Source organism: Hemiscyllium ocellatum, chromosome 8, assembly GCF_020745735.1.
Source record: "Hemiscyllium ocellatum isolate sHemOce1 chromosome 8, sHemOce1.pat.X.cur, whole genome shotgun sequence".
NCBI lineage: Eukaryota > Metazoa > Chordata > Chondrichthyes > Orectolobiformes > Hemiscylliidae > Hemiscyllium > Hemiscyllium ocellatum.
Window position 1 is genome coordinate 67,921,763 of NC_083408.1, and position 17,519 is coordinate 67,939,281.

General features: G+C 39.1%; 1 protein-coding gene across 4 annotated transcripts in view; it reads right to left on the reverse strand.

The window, feature by feature from the left end:
• Positions 1-17,519, reverse strand: part of ktn1 (kinectin 1) — a 139,763-nt gene that overhangs the window by 58,734 nt on the left and 63,510 nt on the right. For all 4 annotated transcript variants that reach the window (XM_060829129.1, XM_060829128.1, XM_060829127.1 and 1 more), the window contains 5 exons: positions 13,645-13,756; positions 5,949-6,136; positions 4,976-5,044; positions 3,579-3,616; positions 2,272-2,362 (listed from right to left, as the gene is read on the reverse strand). In XM_060829129.1, coding sequence (XP_060685112.1) covers positions 2,272-2,362; positions 3,579-3,616; positions 4,976-5,044; positions 5,949-6,136; positions 13,645-13,756 — 498 coding nt within the window. The remainder of the gene's footprint in view (positions 1-2,271; positions 2,363-3,578; positions 3,617-4,975; positions 5,045-5,948; positions 6,137-13,644; positions 13,757-17,519) is intronic.

The following is a 17,519-nucleotide window of genomic DNA, read 5'->3' on the forward strand; positions in this document are numbered from 1 at the left end:
GTCCTTTGTTACCCCCCACCCCACTTCACACCTGCTTAAGACAACTAGCGAAGTTAGGATTAGGGCTACTTTTTTGAAATGTTTTGGGGGATTCTGGCCTGGTTCGTAACACAAATTATAGTAAAGCAAACTTCAAAGTCAGATACACAAGATAGTTGTCATTGTAATGAACTATACCTAAATTTTCAGTTTTGAATGTATCAAAAGAAACGTTGTTTTCCACTTCATCTCTCAGACACTGAAGCGAATGCATACACGCACGCACACGCACTTCACTACTCAAGCTACAAGTATTATCATGCAGTCCATTTCATTCAATCCCTTCATTGCTTCAGTTGAATAAAGGTTTGAACAGCTATGCAGCAATCAACCTACTCAATCACTGGCTCTGAAAGAGCAGGTAAGTTAAAAAAAAAATCAAGTGCTACCTGTGTGTTGGGGAGCAAAAATAAAACTACTTGAAATTCAGTTGTTTTAAAAAAAGAATGTATAAGGTAAAGTCACCCTATCCTATCAAACCATAGGGCTGCTCTCCTTTCACAGATGACTGGTGGTGCTTGAAGCCAAGTGTTACCATACTTCAGCTAAGGGCAGAGATGGAAAAGATAGGGCCTTTGCAATAATGTCAGGTAAGGTCATGTCTTACTAAGTTGATTAAATTTTGAGGTGGCAACAAAAGGTGATTGATGAGGGTAGAGCAGTGGATCTTGTCCATGTGTATTTTAGAAAGGCTTTTGACAAGGTCTCTCATGGCAGGCTCATCCAGACGCTTAAGATGCATGGGACTCACAGCGAGTTGGCCGCCTGGATTCAGAATGGATTTCCCCAAAGAAGGCAGAGTGGTGGTAGGTGGTTGTTTTTCAGGCTGCTGCTATGTGACTAGTGGTATCTCCAAGGATCCATACTGGGACCTCTGCTGTTTGTGATTCAAATGACTTGAAAATATAGATGGGTGGCTTGGTAAGTTTGCAGATGATACAAAGATTGGTGGAGTTGTGAATAGTATGGAAGGTTGTCAAAGGACACAATCGGATATTGATCAGCAGCAGATATGGACAGAGAAATGTCAGATGGAGTTTAATCCGGCCAAGTGTGAGGTGCGTACTTTGGGAGGAAATGTTAAGGAAAATTATACAGTTAACGCAGGAGCCTGAACAGCACTGATGCGCAGAGGGCTCTTGGGGTTCAAGTGTATAGCTCTCTGCAAGTAAATAGGATGGTAAAGAGGGTGCATAACATTGTTCTCTGACAAATAAAGACAAGAGAGTACAAGAGTCAGGATGTCATGTTGCAACTTTGAAAGACCTTTATTAGGCCACACTTCCAGTATTGCATTCAACTCTGGTCGTCACATTACAGGAAGAATGTGGAGACTTGAGAAGGTGCAGAAAAGGTTTACCAAGATGCTGCCTGGATGAGAGGGTATGCGCTATAAGGAGGGGCTAGAAAAACTCAGGTTCTCTTCTCTGGAGCAATGGAGGCAGAGGGGAGACTTGATAGAAGTCTATAAAATTATGAAATGCATAGATAGGGTTGATGGTCAGGATCATTCTTCCCCCAGAGTTGAAATGTCTAAAACTAGGGGGCATGCATTTAAGGTGAGAGGGGGCAAGTCCAAAAGGAGATGCATGGCAAGATTTTATTTTAAAAATCACAGAGTGGCAGCAGTGTGCAAAACACTGCCAGGGTGGTGGTGGTGGTGGTGGAGCCAGAGCCAAATACAATAGGGACGTTTAAGAGACTTTTTGATAAGCACATTAATATGCAAGGAATGGAGGGATACAGACCAAGGGCAAACAAAAAGAGATTAGCTTTATTTGGCATCATGTTCAGCATGACATCGTAGGCTGGAGGGCCCATTCCTGAGCTGTACAGTTCTGTGTAGGCTCAGCCAGTCGAGGTTTTGAAGCAATTGGTGTAACACAATGACAAACCAGTTGTCCAGCCAACTGATCAAACAGACTCGAGAAACGTTTTTTTAAAATAAATAGGCCAGTTAGTGCAGGTAGCTGGACAGGTTGTTGACAGTGCTGAGTGATGCCAATAATAGTGTGGGTTTAATACCTGCACTGACAGAGGTTACCATAAAAGGACTCTTTGCCCTCCCCTGCATGAGAATGAGGCCCAAAGTTCGATAACATTTATTCAATGTTGCATGATTTTAAAGCAAAGATCATTTTTAAGGGATAAATCCAAACAGTCAACAAATCAACATACAGCCAAAAATCGACAGGCTACACTTAGGAAAAAGTTCGAGGTTCTTTGACATACCTGTATGTCCTCCTCTTTGCTTTTTACACAAACTTGTGTATCTTTCAATGATTCCTCCATCAACTTTATTTGCTTGTCTTGCTCCACAATCCTTCAAATTGAAAGGCATTACAGTAACGCATCATTCGAAGTGATACATTATCTCACAAATGGCCAAGAAATGTGAACTTGAATTACTTTTCTGGCTGTGCATTTAGTAAACCAAACATAAAGGCCCACAACAATCAAACTGTTAAAAAAAGCACAACCAGGTTAACATTTCCTTCTTTCCCCAAAGCACTGACATATGACAAGAGGACCAATACATTAAAACCCTCCACCCCACCATCAGCCTTCTCCAAACTAAAAAAAAACTGAAAGAAACCTGTCTGGACAGCTTATGACATCTGAAAAGGACTTGAACCCAGGCATTCTGGCAAAGGAGTAGGAACACAATCATAACACAAGACCCCCTAAATAGTTTTCAAAAATGACTATTCCAACAGGATCACAATCAAATCCCATCCTTCCTCTCATATATAGCTAAATCACCACTTTGCACTTAAACAGATGCCTCTTTGATCTGTATGCCAAGGTTAGATATCAAAACATACTAATTTACAAACTCAGGTTAGTTTACACCGAATTTCTAATGCCCAATCATGACTCTAGGCAAAAGCCAGATTTTGAATCTGGTTCTAGCTTTCAAATAGAGCCAGCACAAGCAAGCAAAAAGAAAGAATGAACAATCAAAAAGTAATGATTGGAAATACATATTAAAAAGCATTAGAAAAATTTGAGCAAATGATGAGCACAACAGGTTTGCACTTCATACTCTTCACACATACACGTCCAAGATTCAGGATGAATGATTTAAATTAATCCCTGTGCAAACACATACTCATGACAGATTATCTTTTAATCCCTGGGGTTTAATTAACCCCAGAATAGGAGAGCAGCCAGCTACATTAATGGTCATGTTTACTGACCTGGAATCATGAAGGGTAACTAGTTCATTAGTTGTGCTGGAGAAAGAGGAAAGATCAAAAATCTCCATACCATTTGATATATTTCTTCAGTTCCCTCAAAAGCCAAACATCACCCTTTAATTTGAAAGGTCACATTTGGAAAGAATTGCACTCTCCACAGAAGGGGATGTATCCTTCCACAGAAAGTACGAGGTTGTGCCACCCCGCTCACCTTGCTGTCCTCATTGTCAGTTTTATTAAACTTGGGCAAAATCCTACATGACTGAAAAGGTCAGTCATGTATTTTTTTAAATATACAAACACAAGGCTAAATGTAACAGCAGTTTAGATTTGACTTACTTTTTCTGCAACTCATCCACTACACATGCCGCAGAAGCCTAAATGTAAAAACAAATGAAGCAAGATGCATTTATTGACAAATTGCATTTTTGGTTACAATCTGAAAAACTGAGCATATTAGAATTTTGGATATTGATCAGGTTTTCTGTGGAGTACTTCAAAAGATACAAGATGCACTGATATGCATATAAAATTGCTAAGTAAATGGCTTAAGATATAACAAAAAAAATTACACTTCTCAGAAGTACTTCACAGAAATCTAACAATTAAGAAGCAATTTAAGCACCCTTAATTGAAGCACGCATAAATACAAACACAAAAGCAATGTCGGAACACCATATGGAAAACAAGTTTATTGTCTCCGCAGTTGAAGTGAAAAGTTCACAGATTAAAGCTGTTGATCCCAGAATTTACAACAGTTCTTTCATTTTCACTCATACCAAGTTGTTGAACAGCATTTTTACTTGCAAAGTGAACACATCTTTAAGTGTTGTCATTAATTAAAAAACAGATCCACAACCATGCATCATTTGCCTCTGAATTGCGATTAAACATTATTTCAGATTTAATTTTAGTGTCAAAGTAAATGCCTACGAACATACTGCAGAATGTTATTGAAAGACATTGCAGTGACAGAATCTTCCAACAGCCATATTTACATACTCAAGCATAATTGCATTATGGAACAAAAAAGATCAAATGAACTATTTGATTTTAAGATTTTTTGGTTATGACCAAAGTATCAGTTCTGGCTGGTTTTATCTTCTTAGCTCAACTAAGTAGCAGAACATGAATGGGTCATAAAAGTCCTAACTGAAATTGGGTTAAGTCAACAAACAGTGCAAATAGGTCTAAATACAGACCAACATTTCCTAAAGATTAGTAATATATTACAGATGTTAGAAATCTGAAACAAACAGAAAAATAAAGTAACTCAACAGCTTTGGGAGCATTTGTGGAGGGAGAAAACAGTTAATGTTGAGTCTGGTATAAATTCTTCAGAAGTAAAATGTCTTAGGAATGGATTTTTTGCTTAATACTTTTGACAAAGGCAGAGGAAGAGCAAGGGGTCCTCCCATTCTCTCCCTGCCACTCTAATTTACATCCATTTTACATCTCTTTTACTATTGCACCACAATGAACATTGAACTCGCCTTTTGCACTGGACCTCCACAGCATCAGCCCCATTGCTGCCAGGCTGCCTGTCAAAAGTATTTGAAAGAAAAAATCATTTTCCAAAACTTTTAATTTATGAAGAGAAATCATACTGGACTCAACTTTAATTCTCTAATTTAGCCTAAGTTATTTAAATAATTCTTCCAAAGAAACGTTTTGAAGAGTGCACATCTTTAGATCTCAATAAAGTGAAACTGATACCTTCAAAAAGGTTACCGTACCTGTGATGTCACTTGGGCATGAAGATTTTGCATCTGAGCATTCATAGCTTGTTTCTGTTCCAGAAGATCCTTTTTATTTCAAAAAGTTAGCAACAAAGAATAGGTGAAAAATGTCATGATAAAAGGCAGGACCTAAATGTTTGAAAATAACGTATCCAAAACAGTTTTAATTATTTCCTTAAACATTACAATTACATTGATCCTTCCAGTAACTAATACATTTGCTAATTACTATTCTGTTTTCAGTACAATTGATAGGACTCCCCATGCACTTTTCTAACCTACTTGAACACCCAAAAATTCTTAAAAGCCATGATGATTCTTGGTTAGGTTAACAAAGTATTTTTGCTCAGGATGGGTATCAGGAAAAACAGAGGCTTTTACATCAGTTAAAAAAATAAAATTCTCTCTCCTAAGTGGAGAAAGAAAACACGGAAGTGTGTTGGGAAAAAAAAAATTGTGCATGCACGGTTTGGGGAGGTGTGGTGGGTGAAGAAGAGGAAAGGCAAAAAAGGTTGCAATCCATACTGGACTATTCCTGGCCAAAAGGCACGATATAACTTTTAAGCTCTGGCAATACTGTGTACCAGCCTTGATAATTAGCACATTTCAATTCTTCTCCTCTACAACCAAAGATAATTGAAATAGCAAACGTTATACCAAAGAACAATTCAGAATGCTCCACTGTTATAAAATCTGTCAATGCGCAAAAGTCGTAGAAAAAAAACTGATTTCTGAACCTCAAGAAGGATGCACTAAGAATTGCTGCCTCAGCAGGGTCAGTTAGAAAACAGCATTTTTAAAAAAAAAGTCATTCTGCATGCTGAATTCAGTCCTTGGGCAGTGGGGAAGACAGGGTACAAGGTAAGAGCAAAGACACAATGAGAAAGCATCAGTCGTCTCCAGAAGGAAACTACAATCTAAACATCAACTTCTATGTAGTTTTGACACTTCAATCCATGACTACCAATACCTGCACTTGTTTCTTCAGGGCCTCATCTGCAGTAACTCGCTTTTGTTCTGCAGTTACCAGCTGCATAATCTTTTGTTCTAGTTGTTGTTTGGACACCATGGTATCAGTGAGTTTACTGTGCAAGCTCTGGATCTCTTTGGTTTTACTGCCAAGTTCATTTTCAGCAACCAGAAGTTTACTTTGTAAATCTGAAGAAAATGTTACAATAAAGCCACAATTAACAAGACAAGACACTTTTGTTCATATCAGTAAAAAGTACTACCTTCCTCTCATTAGCATCTCCAGTGATGCTAAACTGTTAAATCAACTGTCCAGTTTAATTGTCAATACATTTTTAAAAACTGAAATAGATATTATCCACATCTGTTTAGCTTACTAATTTAGTCATAAGTGCACTTTTCACATTTTATCTTTCAGAATTCCAAATGTGACAATAGTCAATCATTGTTGCCCAATGCCAACTGCAAAAGCATCATCAGGTACACAAAAACAATGCCCCAGACTTAAATGGCAAGAACTGAGGCAATCAACATCTTCAATATGAAGTTACACCTTCTACATGTGCTTGTTTATAGGGAGAGAATCAAGATATCGCTGCCTCATTGGCCCTGCTGCTTCAAAACTAATTGCTTTAAAAATGAAGAAATTTAAATTTCAATACCCCATATACTTTGTACTGGAAAACATTAATGTCTGTTCATTCAACTTTAAGTAGCTTTTGTTGTCCTTGACTCAGTACAGAAGAGGCCCTGTGGTCCATCAAGTCTGTACCACTATAAATACACTAATACCACATTACTCCTACTTTCCCACAAGACCCACAGCCTCAAAATGTTATGACATTGAGGTGCTCATTCAAGTACTTTTTAAAAGGTTGCGAGATTTCCCACTTCAACTAGTCTCCCAGGCAGTGCATTCCAGACACTTCTCCCCACCAACCACCTTTATGCGTGGACAAATTTTGTTTCCAATCTCTGCTTTTCACCTTAAGATTATACCCCTTCGTTCCTAACCCCTCAACCAAGGGGAACTGCTGTCCTCTATTCACCACATGTATGCCCCTCACAAATGTTATACACCTCTATCAGGTCCCCCACTTAGCTTTCTCTGCTGCAAAGAAAATAACTCCTGCTTGACATTATAGTTTATAGTAGGCATGAATTTGCAGATGCACAAATTGACTTGATTTGGACTAAGAAATACCAAAAAAGGCAACAATTATTATGCTGTGCACTGCAATCTCAAACTGATTATTCTCCATTCTCATTATACATCCCTCTCCCCACCATGAAAAAAACAGAAGTTGCTGGAAAAGCTCAACAGGTCTGGCAGTATCTGAGAAGAGAAATCAAGAGTTCATGTTTTGGCTCTGTAACTCTTCCTCAGAACTAACTACCCGAACAGAATCTAGCGGTGAGTTATCGAGCTGACTATCCTGCATTTATTGCTTAACAGTTGGAGTTGGGTACAGTATTATGCACTGGTGACCAGAGTTATGATAACAAACAAACAAACGGAAAGGCTTGTTAAAGGAGTTTCGCTCCTAATTTTCAGAAGAAAGCTGGTTCATCTTTAGAACTGCATGCCTGCAAGTGTTAAATCAGGCAGACTCAGTCAGCATTAAAAAGGGTGATAGGAGGATTCAAGATGTTGGCGATCCGAATAGATCGGCCTTGCTGTGTTCTGCACCCCATCTCAAGGTAATATTTTTTCACCCCCCACTTTAGTTTTTTGGGGGAAAAAATGGTTAAACAGTAAAACAACCATTTAAATGCTTTTGGAGTGTGTGAGAATAACTAAGGGGGGAGCTAACAGCCAAGTCTTAACACTCAAAAACAGTGTTGGGGGGTGGGTATGTGGAGCAGAGATGAATTGGGGAAGCAGCTGCAGCTTCCTCTGCAGCGTTAAAAGAAATGCGTGCACAGCAGTACATTGTGGATGAACTCTGATCCAACAGCTGATCCAGGAGATGAAGAAAGTGACTCTTAATGAACTGGAGCCCATTTCAACCATACTGCAAAAGCAGGAGGAGGAGTTGGAAGGGCTCAGGAAGCGAGTTGAAGAGGTTGAGCAGCAGACCACGGCATCGGAGACAGAAGTTGGTCTTCGGCAGGACGGATCCACCCACTTGAGAAACATGTTCGGGTCCTGGCTGAGCAAGTCGATGCCTGGAAAATAGAAGTAGGAGGAAAAATATACGAATCGTTGGCCTACTAGAAGGAGTAGAAGGTGGGCAGCCAGCAAGTGTTTTTGAAGACTGCTTGCCACAATTTCTTGGCTGGGATGCCGAGGTGGACTGGGTGAAGACAGACAGAGCTCACTGGGTTACGGTGCGCAGATCCAGTCAGGATCAGCGTCCCTGCCCGATTCTGATATGATTTCAATGCAACAGGAACAAGCAGCGTCATGGAAACTTCTAGAAGCTTGGGGAGAGATCCGCAGGCCCTGACCTATCAGGGAACTAAGATAGTGTTTTTCCAGGACCTCTCTGTGGTAGTGATCCATAAGAGGAAATCATTTGAGGTTAAGAGAAGGTAAAAAGGACCTCGGTATTCAATATTTGATGAGATACCCAGCGGTGCTTCATATTACTTACGAGGAGACTTTGCAGTCGTTTCATTCCCTGGAGCAAGCCAAAAATTTCTTGGACTCCTTAAAATAATGTAGATGTATTTTGGATATGCACAATAGTGTCTGAGTATTTTTTTGTCTTGCTTTCATTTTTTTGTACTTTCACTCTTTTCCCAAAGAAGCTGTTGTTTTTTTTCTCCGAGCTGGAGTGGTATTGATATGTTGTGGGATGTGGGCAGAGAACTCCTTGTTTTTGTAATGCCTTTGTGTTTACAAATGTCCTTTGTATGGTTTCTTCCATTGCGTGGGTTTGGGGTGCAGCTCAAGCTGGAAGGTTTTAGGCGGGGGGGGGGGGTTTAAAACCTTAGAAAGGAGAGGATGGATGTTACCCTATTACAGGAGACTCATCCTAATGACAAGGAATATTTTAAGTTACAGCAAGGTGGGTTTGATCAGGTGGTTTTCTTGTCTTTCAGTACTAGGAGCAGAGGAATGGCAATACTCGTCCAGGAGGGTCTCCCACTTAATTCAATCGATTGTGTTAAAGAAGAATATGGTTGGTTTATTATTATTGTTAAGGCTCTTCTACATGGTGAGGAAATTGGCATTTTGAATGTCTACTGTCCTCCAGCCCACTCTCTTAGATTTCTGATAGATGCACTAAACTGATGGCCTTGGCGTCGCGGCATATCATCATATGGGGGGGAATGGGAGGTTGGTAGACATTTAGACACATTTACACACTACGGGCGGAGATGTTACCTTTTTTTCCCCCCAAGTCTTGAATGCCACACAAGGATTGATCATTTCCTAACTCCCATGGCTTTTTTTTTAAGATTTGATGGGATCCTGTTCAATTGGGAATATTGCCATTTCTGATCATGTAGTAGTGTATTTAATGGTTAAGATTAAAGGGTGATGCAATGGGCTCACAGTACTGGCAAATGGATCCCTTCATTCTCAAGGAGAGCAAGTTTGTAGAATACTTCTTCAGGGAATTTGAAGCTTTCTTTGGTCACTACCTCAGGTACAGTTAGTAATTCATCCACTCTTTGGGAGACTGCTAAAGCCTATGCAAGAGGGATTGTTATCTCATACTCTGCCAGTCAGAAGGGAGAGCAGCAGCATCTGCTTGAGGCATGACTGAAGACAGCTGAGATGGCATGTTACAGTAGACTGTCAGTGACTAGGCTGCGGTGGATCACAGCTCTCCAATCCATCTTAAACTCCATGCTAACGCATACAGCAAGGAAGGAAGAAACTTTCATTTGCAAAGCAGAGGTTGGTTGAGCATGGTGATATGCCAAGTACCTACCCAGCCTATTTGGTCAGGAAGAACAATGCCTCCCAATATATTGCTTCTATTAGGGAAGGGAATAGCACTCTTACAAAGAGTGCTAAAAAGGATTAATGAGGTGTTTCGGTGGTTTTACTCTGAATGCTGTGCCAACAGTTGGGATAAGATGAAGTCTTGTTTTTAGGAATTTGGTGTCTGCTGAACAGGCATCTCTCCTTAGTGTTCTGTTAACAGCCCAAGAGACATAGAAGGCAGTGAGGCAACTTCCAAGTAAAAAGGCACCCGGCCTGATGGCTTGCCCAGTGGGTTTTATGAGGAATTTGTAAACATACTGTCAGGGCTGATGCTAAACATGTATAACTGTTCACAGTCAGGATTACCTCCCGCCATCCTTGAGAGGGGCCAATATCTCATTCTCAAGGGAAGACCCCAGAAGACTATACTTCTTACAGACTCATCTCAGTTTTAAACTCTGATTTTAAAATTTTATCGAAGACTCTGGCATTGAGGTTGGAAAGGGTATTGCCCTCTATTGTTACTGAGGATCAGACAGGCTTTACAAAGGGTCGCAGACCATTGACATGGTTGGACATTGAGGCTTCCCAGGCAAAGTGTCCTCTTAGTAACCTGTTGTTTCGGGACAAAATGAGGATATTGCCACAATCCAATAGTTATTAATATTATCAAAGTGCCGAGACAATGTCTAAAAGATCTTTCCATTCTCCCATCGTTGGTATGCCAGGTTTCCGGCCAGGGACAATGGATCCTGGGTTTAAGTCCTGGGGAAATATGGGAGTCTCTTGTTTGAGTGATCTGTTTGAAGATAAAACGTTAGTTGTTATTTGATCAAATAACAATTATGAATTATCAAGCAGGAATCACTTCCATTTTTTTCAGATCAGAGATTTTATCCAAAAAAAAAGAAAAGACTGTGCTTCTGACTGAATGTTATAGATCTGATATGGAAAAGAGGGTACTTCAGGCTAAGAGCACTCAGTAGTTTGGGGGAGGGGGGGGAAAACTTGAGAGGACAAAGTGAAAGATTTCAATATGCAATAGGACCCATGCTATGCAGTTAAAAGATCCTTCACTGGGCTCATCTGGCCCCAGATCATCTTGCAAAATTTAAGCATGGAGCATCTTCAATGTGCCCCAAATGTAAAATAAATACAAGTATCCTCACTCATTGTACGGAACCTGTGGCAGGACTGCAAACATATTGGAACAGCTGGAGTAAGAGAGAGGATCTTGGGGACCAAAGTCAAGTTGGACCTGGTTTCTTTTCTCTTGGGTTTGCTGAATTCATCTGCCTTAGATTTACATGGGAGAAAGCTTTTTAGCATCCTCATTTTTTGTGTGAAGAACATTCTGATGTGCTGGGTGTCTGAGAACCCCCCAGATCTGTCAGGGTGGCATGAGTTAATGATGGAACATATTCCTTTGGAATTTCTCATAAATATGGTGCACCAGAAAACAGAATTTTTATAAGACATGGCAGCCATTTTTGAATTATTTGAAAGCCGATCTGTCTGCCATTTTAATTAGGGCTTTTGTCTCGCTATGTAGTTTGGCTTATCAAGCCTAATGCCGAGAGGAAGGATTTCAAGCAAACAAGTTGATTAATTGATGCTCTCGAAGGTTGAGCATTGAGGTCTTGTTACACCAAGTCCATTATTCACTTACTTGTTTATTGATGTGTAATAAATGTAGATGTGAGCTCTTTTGTAGAGTAGTATAGTGGTTGATTTAATGTGGTTTTGTTTTTGATAAGTTATATTTTCATATTACAAAAATAAAAGAATTTTTCAATACAATTTTATTTTTTAAAAAAAGTGATCACGTCTCCATGTTTTGTAACTCTGACAGCTCAGAAGTATTTCAGAGGCCAACAAGCATTTGCTAGACTTTAGCAAAAATCATATGCAAAGAGAATACAGTCTTATATGTAGTGAGCAAAGAAACAAAAAAATTGACATTGCAAGAATTCCCTTAATTATGCAATTAAACTCTTCCAGTAATTGCTGCTCCTAGACTGAACTGAAGAAAACATTATTTGAGGAGGCAGTTTTTCAAAAGTCTGTATTTCTGATTAGTTAGGTAACCCTGTTCTATTTTGGTAAATAGTAAACCAAATCAAGATGCTTAAATGGAAAAGATTTCAAATACTGAAAACAATTAAAATAAAGACTAACCGAAGATCAGTCTGAGTCATGCTGATTTAGCATGGAATAGGAAAGACTATTGACATTTACACAAAAAAAAATCAGCAATCTTTAGAATGCAAATCCATAGGCAGCAACTCTTTCACTTGTTTTGGACAGTGCGGCTTACTTAGCTTGGTGAAAGAGTCAAAAAGATTTTTTTACATTATGCCATAAACAGAAATCCAATGAAAATAAATATACAAAGTAAAACAGCAAATGCATCTGGGATAAGAATAGGGGAAGAACATGACTCAACACAAACAGCAAAATATGGGAAGCCACTCAAAACATGCCAAAGGACTCGGGTACAAATCATAAAATTTTCATTTACTCCACGTACCATGGTAAATAACTCCATAGCCAAAAGCCCATCAAGAAACCCAAAACGTCAAGTATAAGTTACAGCAAACATTTCCAGTTAGAACATGGAACACAATACATAATGCAAAATAATCACCATAAGGCTAAAAAGGGGCTCAATCACCTTAAAAAAAATATGATTACATTGAAAAAGGTGCCAAGGGCGACAGAAGCTTGCTCTCGAACTTCTGAATCAGGTTTTTCTCTCCACACTGTACCAGACTTGTTTCTGATGTCTGTTTTATATTCTATTATTTTAATTTGATTTTTTTTACATATGGCATTCTTCTGAAGCTTTTGTAAGACACTGCATTTCACCAGGATGCTGCCCGTGACAAAGTGAGGCTGGATAAGCTTGGGCTGTTTTCTTTGGAGCAGAGAAGATTGAGGAGAGACCCGATGGAAGCACAGAAGATTGAGTGGAATGGACAGGGTGAATAGCAAGCTGCTGCTTTCACATAAATAGAAAGCAAGGTCAATAATAAAGGGGTCATAATATTAAAAAGGTGAAGGCAAGAGGTTTAAATAGGAGAGGATAAACCTCTTCACCCCACAGATTGTGGGGTTGTAGAATGCACTGCCTGGGAGGATAGTTGAGATGAGAAATGTTAAGTACTTCAACAAGCATTTGAAATGCCATACTATTCAAGGCAATGGGCCTCATGCAAAAAAGTGGAATTAGTGTAGGCAGGATATTTCGGCAGTCCAGATGCTTGATGGGCTGAAGGACCTCTTCCACATTGCATCATAGAATCCTTCATTAGAAAAGGTAAAGCATACACAATAACATTTCTTAGGCAGTTCTGTCTATGACCAACTCAACACTGCAAACATTCCAAGTTCAATAGTCTGAATAGACTACACCCATTGCCATGCAAGAGGAAACAGTCGGGTACTGAAATAAAAAGACTCCTTTGTTTGACACAGTTGAAAGGCTAACTCCACAATGCAATGTAACCAAACCAAACCAACTGCAATGTTGAATTTCTACAGCAGCCAGTTTCCTCATGCACATCCTAGATGAATGTAAGTGTGCAATCAGATGATCATTCAGCTTTACTAACCAACTTCAAGATAATTATCAAATACGTAGGTCTATTCCTTGATCAACAATATCATACTAGACAAGGATTAACCAGAGAACTGCATCTTGCAAATTTGCTTCAAGGGAAGCAATAAAAAAAAAAGAGGAGGGACAGGTGGGAATGAAAACATCTTCTTAAATTAATGTTGTGATAGATGATCACGTATCTGTTTCGATTACCTTGTTTTGTACCCTGAACCTCTGTTAGCCGTTTCTCATGCTCTGCAGTTACGTTCCTGAGAAATTTCTGCATATCCTCTTGCCTCCTTTCAACTTCCTCCTGCAACTGAGTCTGTGAACAAAAGCAGAAAGTGTCAACTGTTTTTTTTAAAAAAAAGCTTACCTTCTGAAACTTACAAAATTTTAACATCGGCAAAGCAAGCATTGTACGACACAGGAATATGAGTCAGAGATGAATGATAAAATATCTATACAACTATGAGGCAAAGTGAAATGTCCATGGTGAAACTCTACTCATTTGTCCTACTTCTCAGCAGGTTATTCGACTTATTTCACAAAAGTTTAGAATAAGCTCACGTAAGCCTGTTTCTTAAGCCACAAGTGATCGATGCATAACATCTTCCAAAAAATTAAAAAAAAAGAGTAGAGACATGGCAAGGCAAGAGAAAAATCAACAAAGGACAAGAAAGGATATTGTCCAAAAGAGAAGCATCAAAATCAACAGGTAAAGTTGATGTTAGGGAAAATGAAACAACAAAACTAAAGACATTGTATCTGACTGCAGATAGCAGTCAACACAGAACCGATGACATGAAAGTGTAAATAGTAGTACATAAAGGAAGTGTAGCTATTACAGACACACGGCTGCAGAATGATAGATTGGGGCTGGAAATACAAAGGATCCATGACATTTAGGAAGAGGAGGAAGTGAGGAATTAATGGTGGTACTAGCACAATGCAGTGATGAGGGCAGAGCAGTGACATGGTCTATATGGACTTCAGTAAGGTGTTTGACAAGGTTCCCTGTGGTAGACTGGTTGGCAAAGCTGGATCACAAGTGCTGCAGCAGTTCTGGCCCTCTTAACGGAAGATATGTGTGCCAGGGAGTGAGTGCAATGGAGGGTCACTGGACAGATTCACTTAATGTTAGCACTGTCTTGTGTGAAGAAAAAAAAAGGAGCATTTGCCTATAATTCTCTGCAATTGTAAAGAATAAGAGGTATTCTCATACAAATTTAACAAAGTTCCAGATACAGAGTATTTTCATAAAGGATGTTTTGCTGGTTATGGAATGTCGAACCAGGACAGACAGTTTCCGAATTAAAGGCAAGTGTTTTTAGGACAGAGTTGAGGAATCTCTTCACTCAGAAGGGTGGCTAAATCTTGGAAATTTTCTACCAGCATGCCTTGGAAGCTCAGTCATTAAGTGCAAAGCAGGTTAATAAATTTATGGTTAAATGACACAAGATGATATAGGGATAGAACAGGAACACGGCATTGAAGTTAATGTTCAATCATTATTTAACATATTGAGACTACAGGGGCTGAATAGTCTGTTCCTAGATTAATGAGAGATAGGAAGAAATACAAAACAAATCAGATCAGCCATGATCTTATTGAATGCTAGAGCAGGATCAAGGAATCAAGAGGTCTGCACCTGCTTTTAATTTATAGGTTCCTAATCATTCATAAAATCAACTCAAAAACATTTGGAACATTACCTAGCTAAATGAAAGGACAGATTAGGAAAAAAAAAATCTTTTCAAGGAGGTACAAATTGTGTCCATTTTCATTAGCCTAAAGAGTCAAGAGGAAAACGAATGCCAGTCAACATTTCATTTTTAAAAAAGTTAAGGTAAAGCCATGCAAACTATACCTGCAACTCAGTTAGGAAAGGACATGAATTCAACGATTAAAAAACTTTAAAAAGTGTCAAGACATACTTTAGTCAGTGATATTCTATGACATGGAATTTCTCAGTTGTAACAGAAACAGAAACCATATTAAAAGAAATGGATCAATGTCTGAAAACAACCTGTACACGGAATTGATAGGACAGGGAAATGGAGCTAAATGAATGGCTCTTTCAAAGTAGGTGGAGACAACAGGTTGAATGAAAACTTGTAAAAAATAAAAGGCCTGTAATATGGCTAAACCACCACAAGCTTGATAACTCCAAGTTTACATAATCTCCCAAGGAGCTGCACAGGCGCACTGTAACAAAATAGGTCACTATGGGTACGAGACCACTGACCTGAAGCTCAGACAAAGAGGCAACTTTGAAAGAAGTGAGTGATTTGAAAGAAAAGCCAAGCAGAGGTGTTACTACCAAGTCAACAGAAATTGCAATCACCACTAGTGAAGTAGTTTTACAATCTGGGATGTTCACTGGCCAGAAACTGATGATGCAAAAGGACAGAGACAGATAGGGAGTGGCAAGGTCACACAAAAAAAAAGTGATTCATAAACTGGAGAACGTGTTTTTAAATTGAAGGCACTACTCAAATAGGAGACAAATCAAGCCAGTGATGAGAAGTACTTGGGGGGGGGGGGGGGGGGGGGAATGGGACTTACAGCAAATTCAGATGACCAGTTTTATATGACCTCACACCTAGGAAATCAGCAGTGAGCTGGAAGGGAGAAGTCTTGGGGTAAATGAAGGTACAACGAAGGATTTCAGAAGTACAGGCACCATAATATACAGTTGGGAATAGTGGCCTTGGTAGTGGCACAAATACATTAACAGAAGTTTCTCTCAGGTTGACACAAAAGGCTACAAAAAAATCTACTTTAGTCTCACTGTCAGAAAGAGTTAGCTACTCAAACAGAGTTTAGAGCAGGAATGGAAAACAAGTTTAGTCTTCACAAAAGTTTTGTATGAAGAAGTCTCTGTCCATCCAGTACTGGATGTCAGATAGGTAGTCTGATAATTGAGCAATGGTGAAAAGTTGAGGGGGGAGCGTAGAACTAGATGACATCAGCATATATTTGAAAACTACTGCTGTGCTTTTAGATAACATGATGGATTGATCAGCACTCCAATGAGAAATATGTGGGGGCCAAGACCAGATTCTTGGGCTATACCAGAGGTAACAGTGCTTAAGCAGAATGAGAAGCCATCACAAAGTATAGCATTAGAGAAGAATGGAGTCAGGTGATAGATGAACAATAAAAAGGTATTACTGGAAGGTATGGTGGGCACTGAATTAGAGGCAGACAGGTTGAGGCAGTCACAAAAGTAAAATATATCACAGTCCAATGATATCATTTATGATACTGATAGGAGCTATTTTGACTGTGACAGGAGTGGAACCCTGAATCAGGGTTTCCAGCATTGAGTTCAGGTAGAGACGGGGTGCAACATGAAGTAGTAAGAACACTTTAGAAAGCAGATGGTAGTTTGAAGGTATATTGCAACAGAGTATGTTCTTTTGAAGCAAAGATATTGACAGATTTAATAAGAGGAAGCAACACCCGAAGACAGACTGTGAATATCAGCTGCCATGAAAACAAGAAGGGAAAATTAGACATTCAGCATTTTGTTAACATGGCCTCATGGGTGCAGGAAGTATGTCTGATTGACTCAATGAGAAAGACAGGGTCCAAGGAGACATAGCACAGGAGGCAAAATAAAAAAAATGGTGAGAGCTATTAAAAACTTATAGTAGTTGAAGTAATTATAATGACATGAAATCTGTTTTTCCTTATTTGCCATTTAACAACTAAGATGCAGACAGCAAAACTGGTTTCCCAAACTTTTCACCCAGATTTCAGATTCAGGAAGTTAATAAAATATTCTCTCCCCACAGTTGTTGCTCACCTGGAGTATTTATTAATTTATTTTTGTACAAATAAGCATTTAGGAGGAAAAAGACAAAAATAATTTCATTTGTTTCAAAACTAGCACCCAAAATAACCAATACTTTCATGGATTTTTGAATGTTGAATATTAAATAAAGTGCCTGCATAGAATAACTTCTTATAGCTGTTGTGAGCAGAAAGGTAACAAGTTCATTCCATCAATTTTTAATTGTGTTTTTAATTTTAACTGAAAGTCCCTCCAACAATCCACGCGTCCACTGACCTAACCTAAA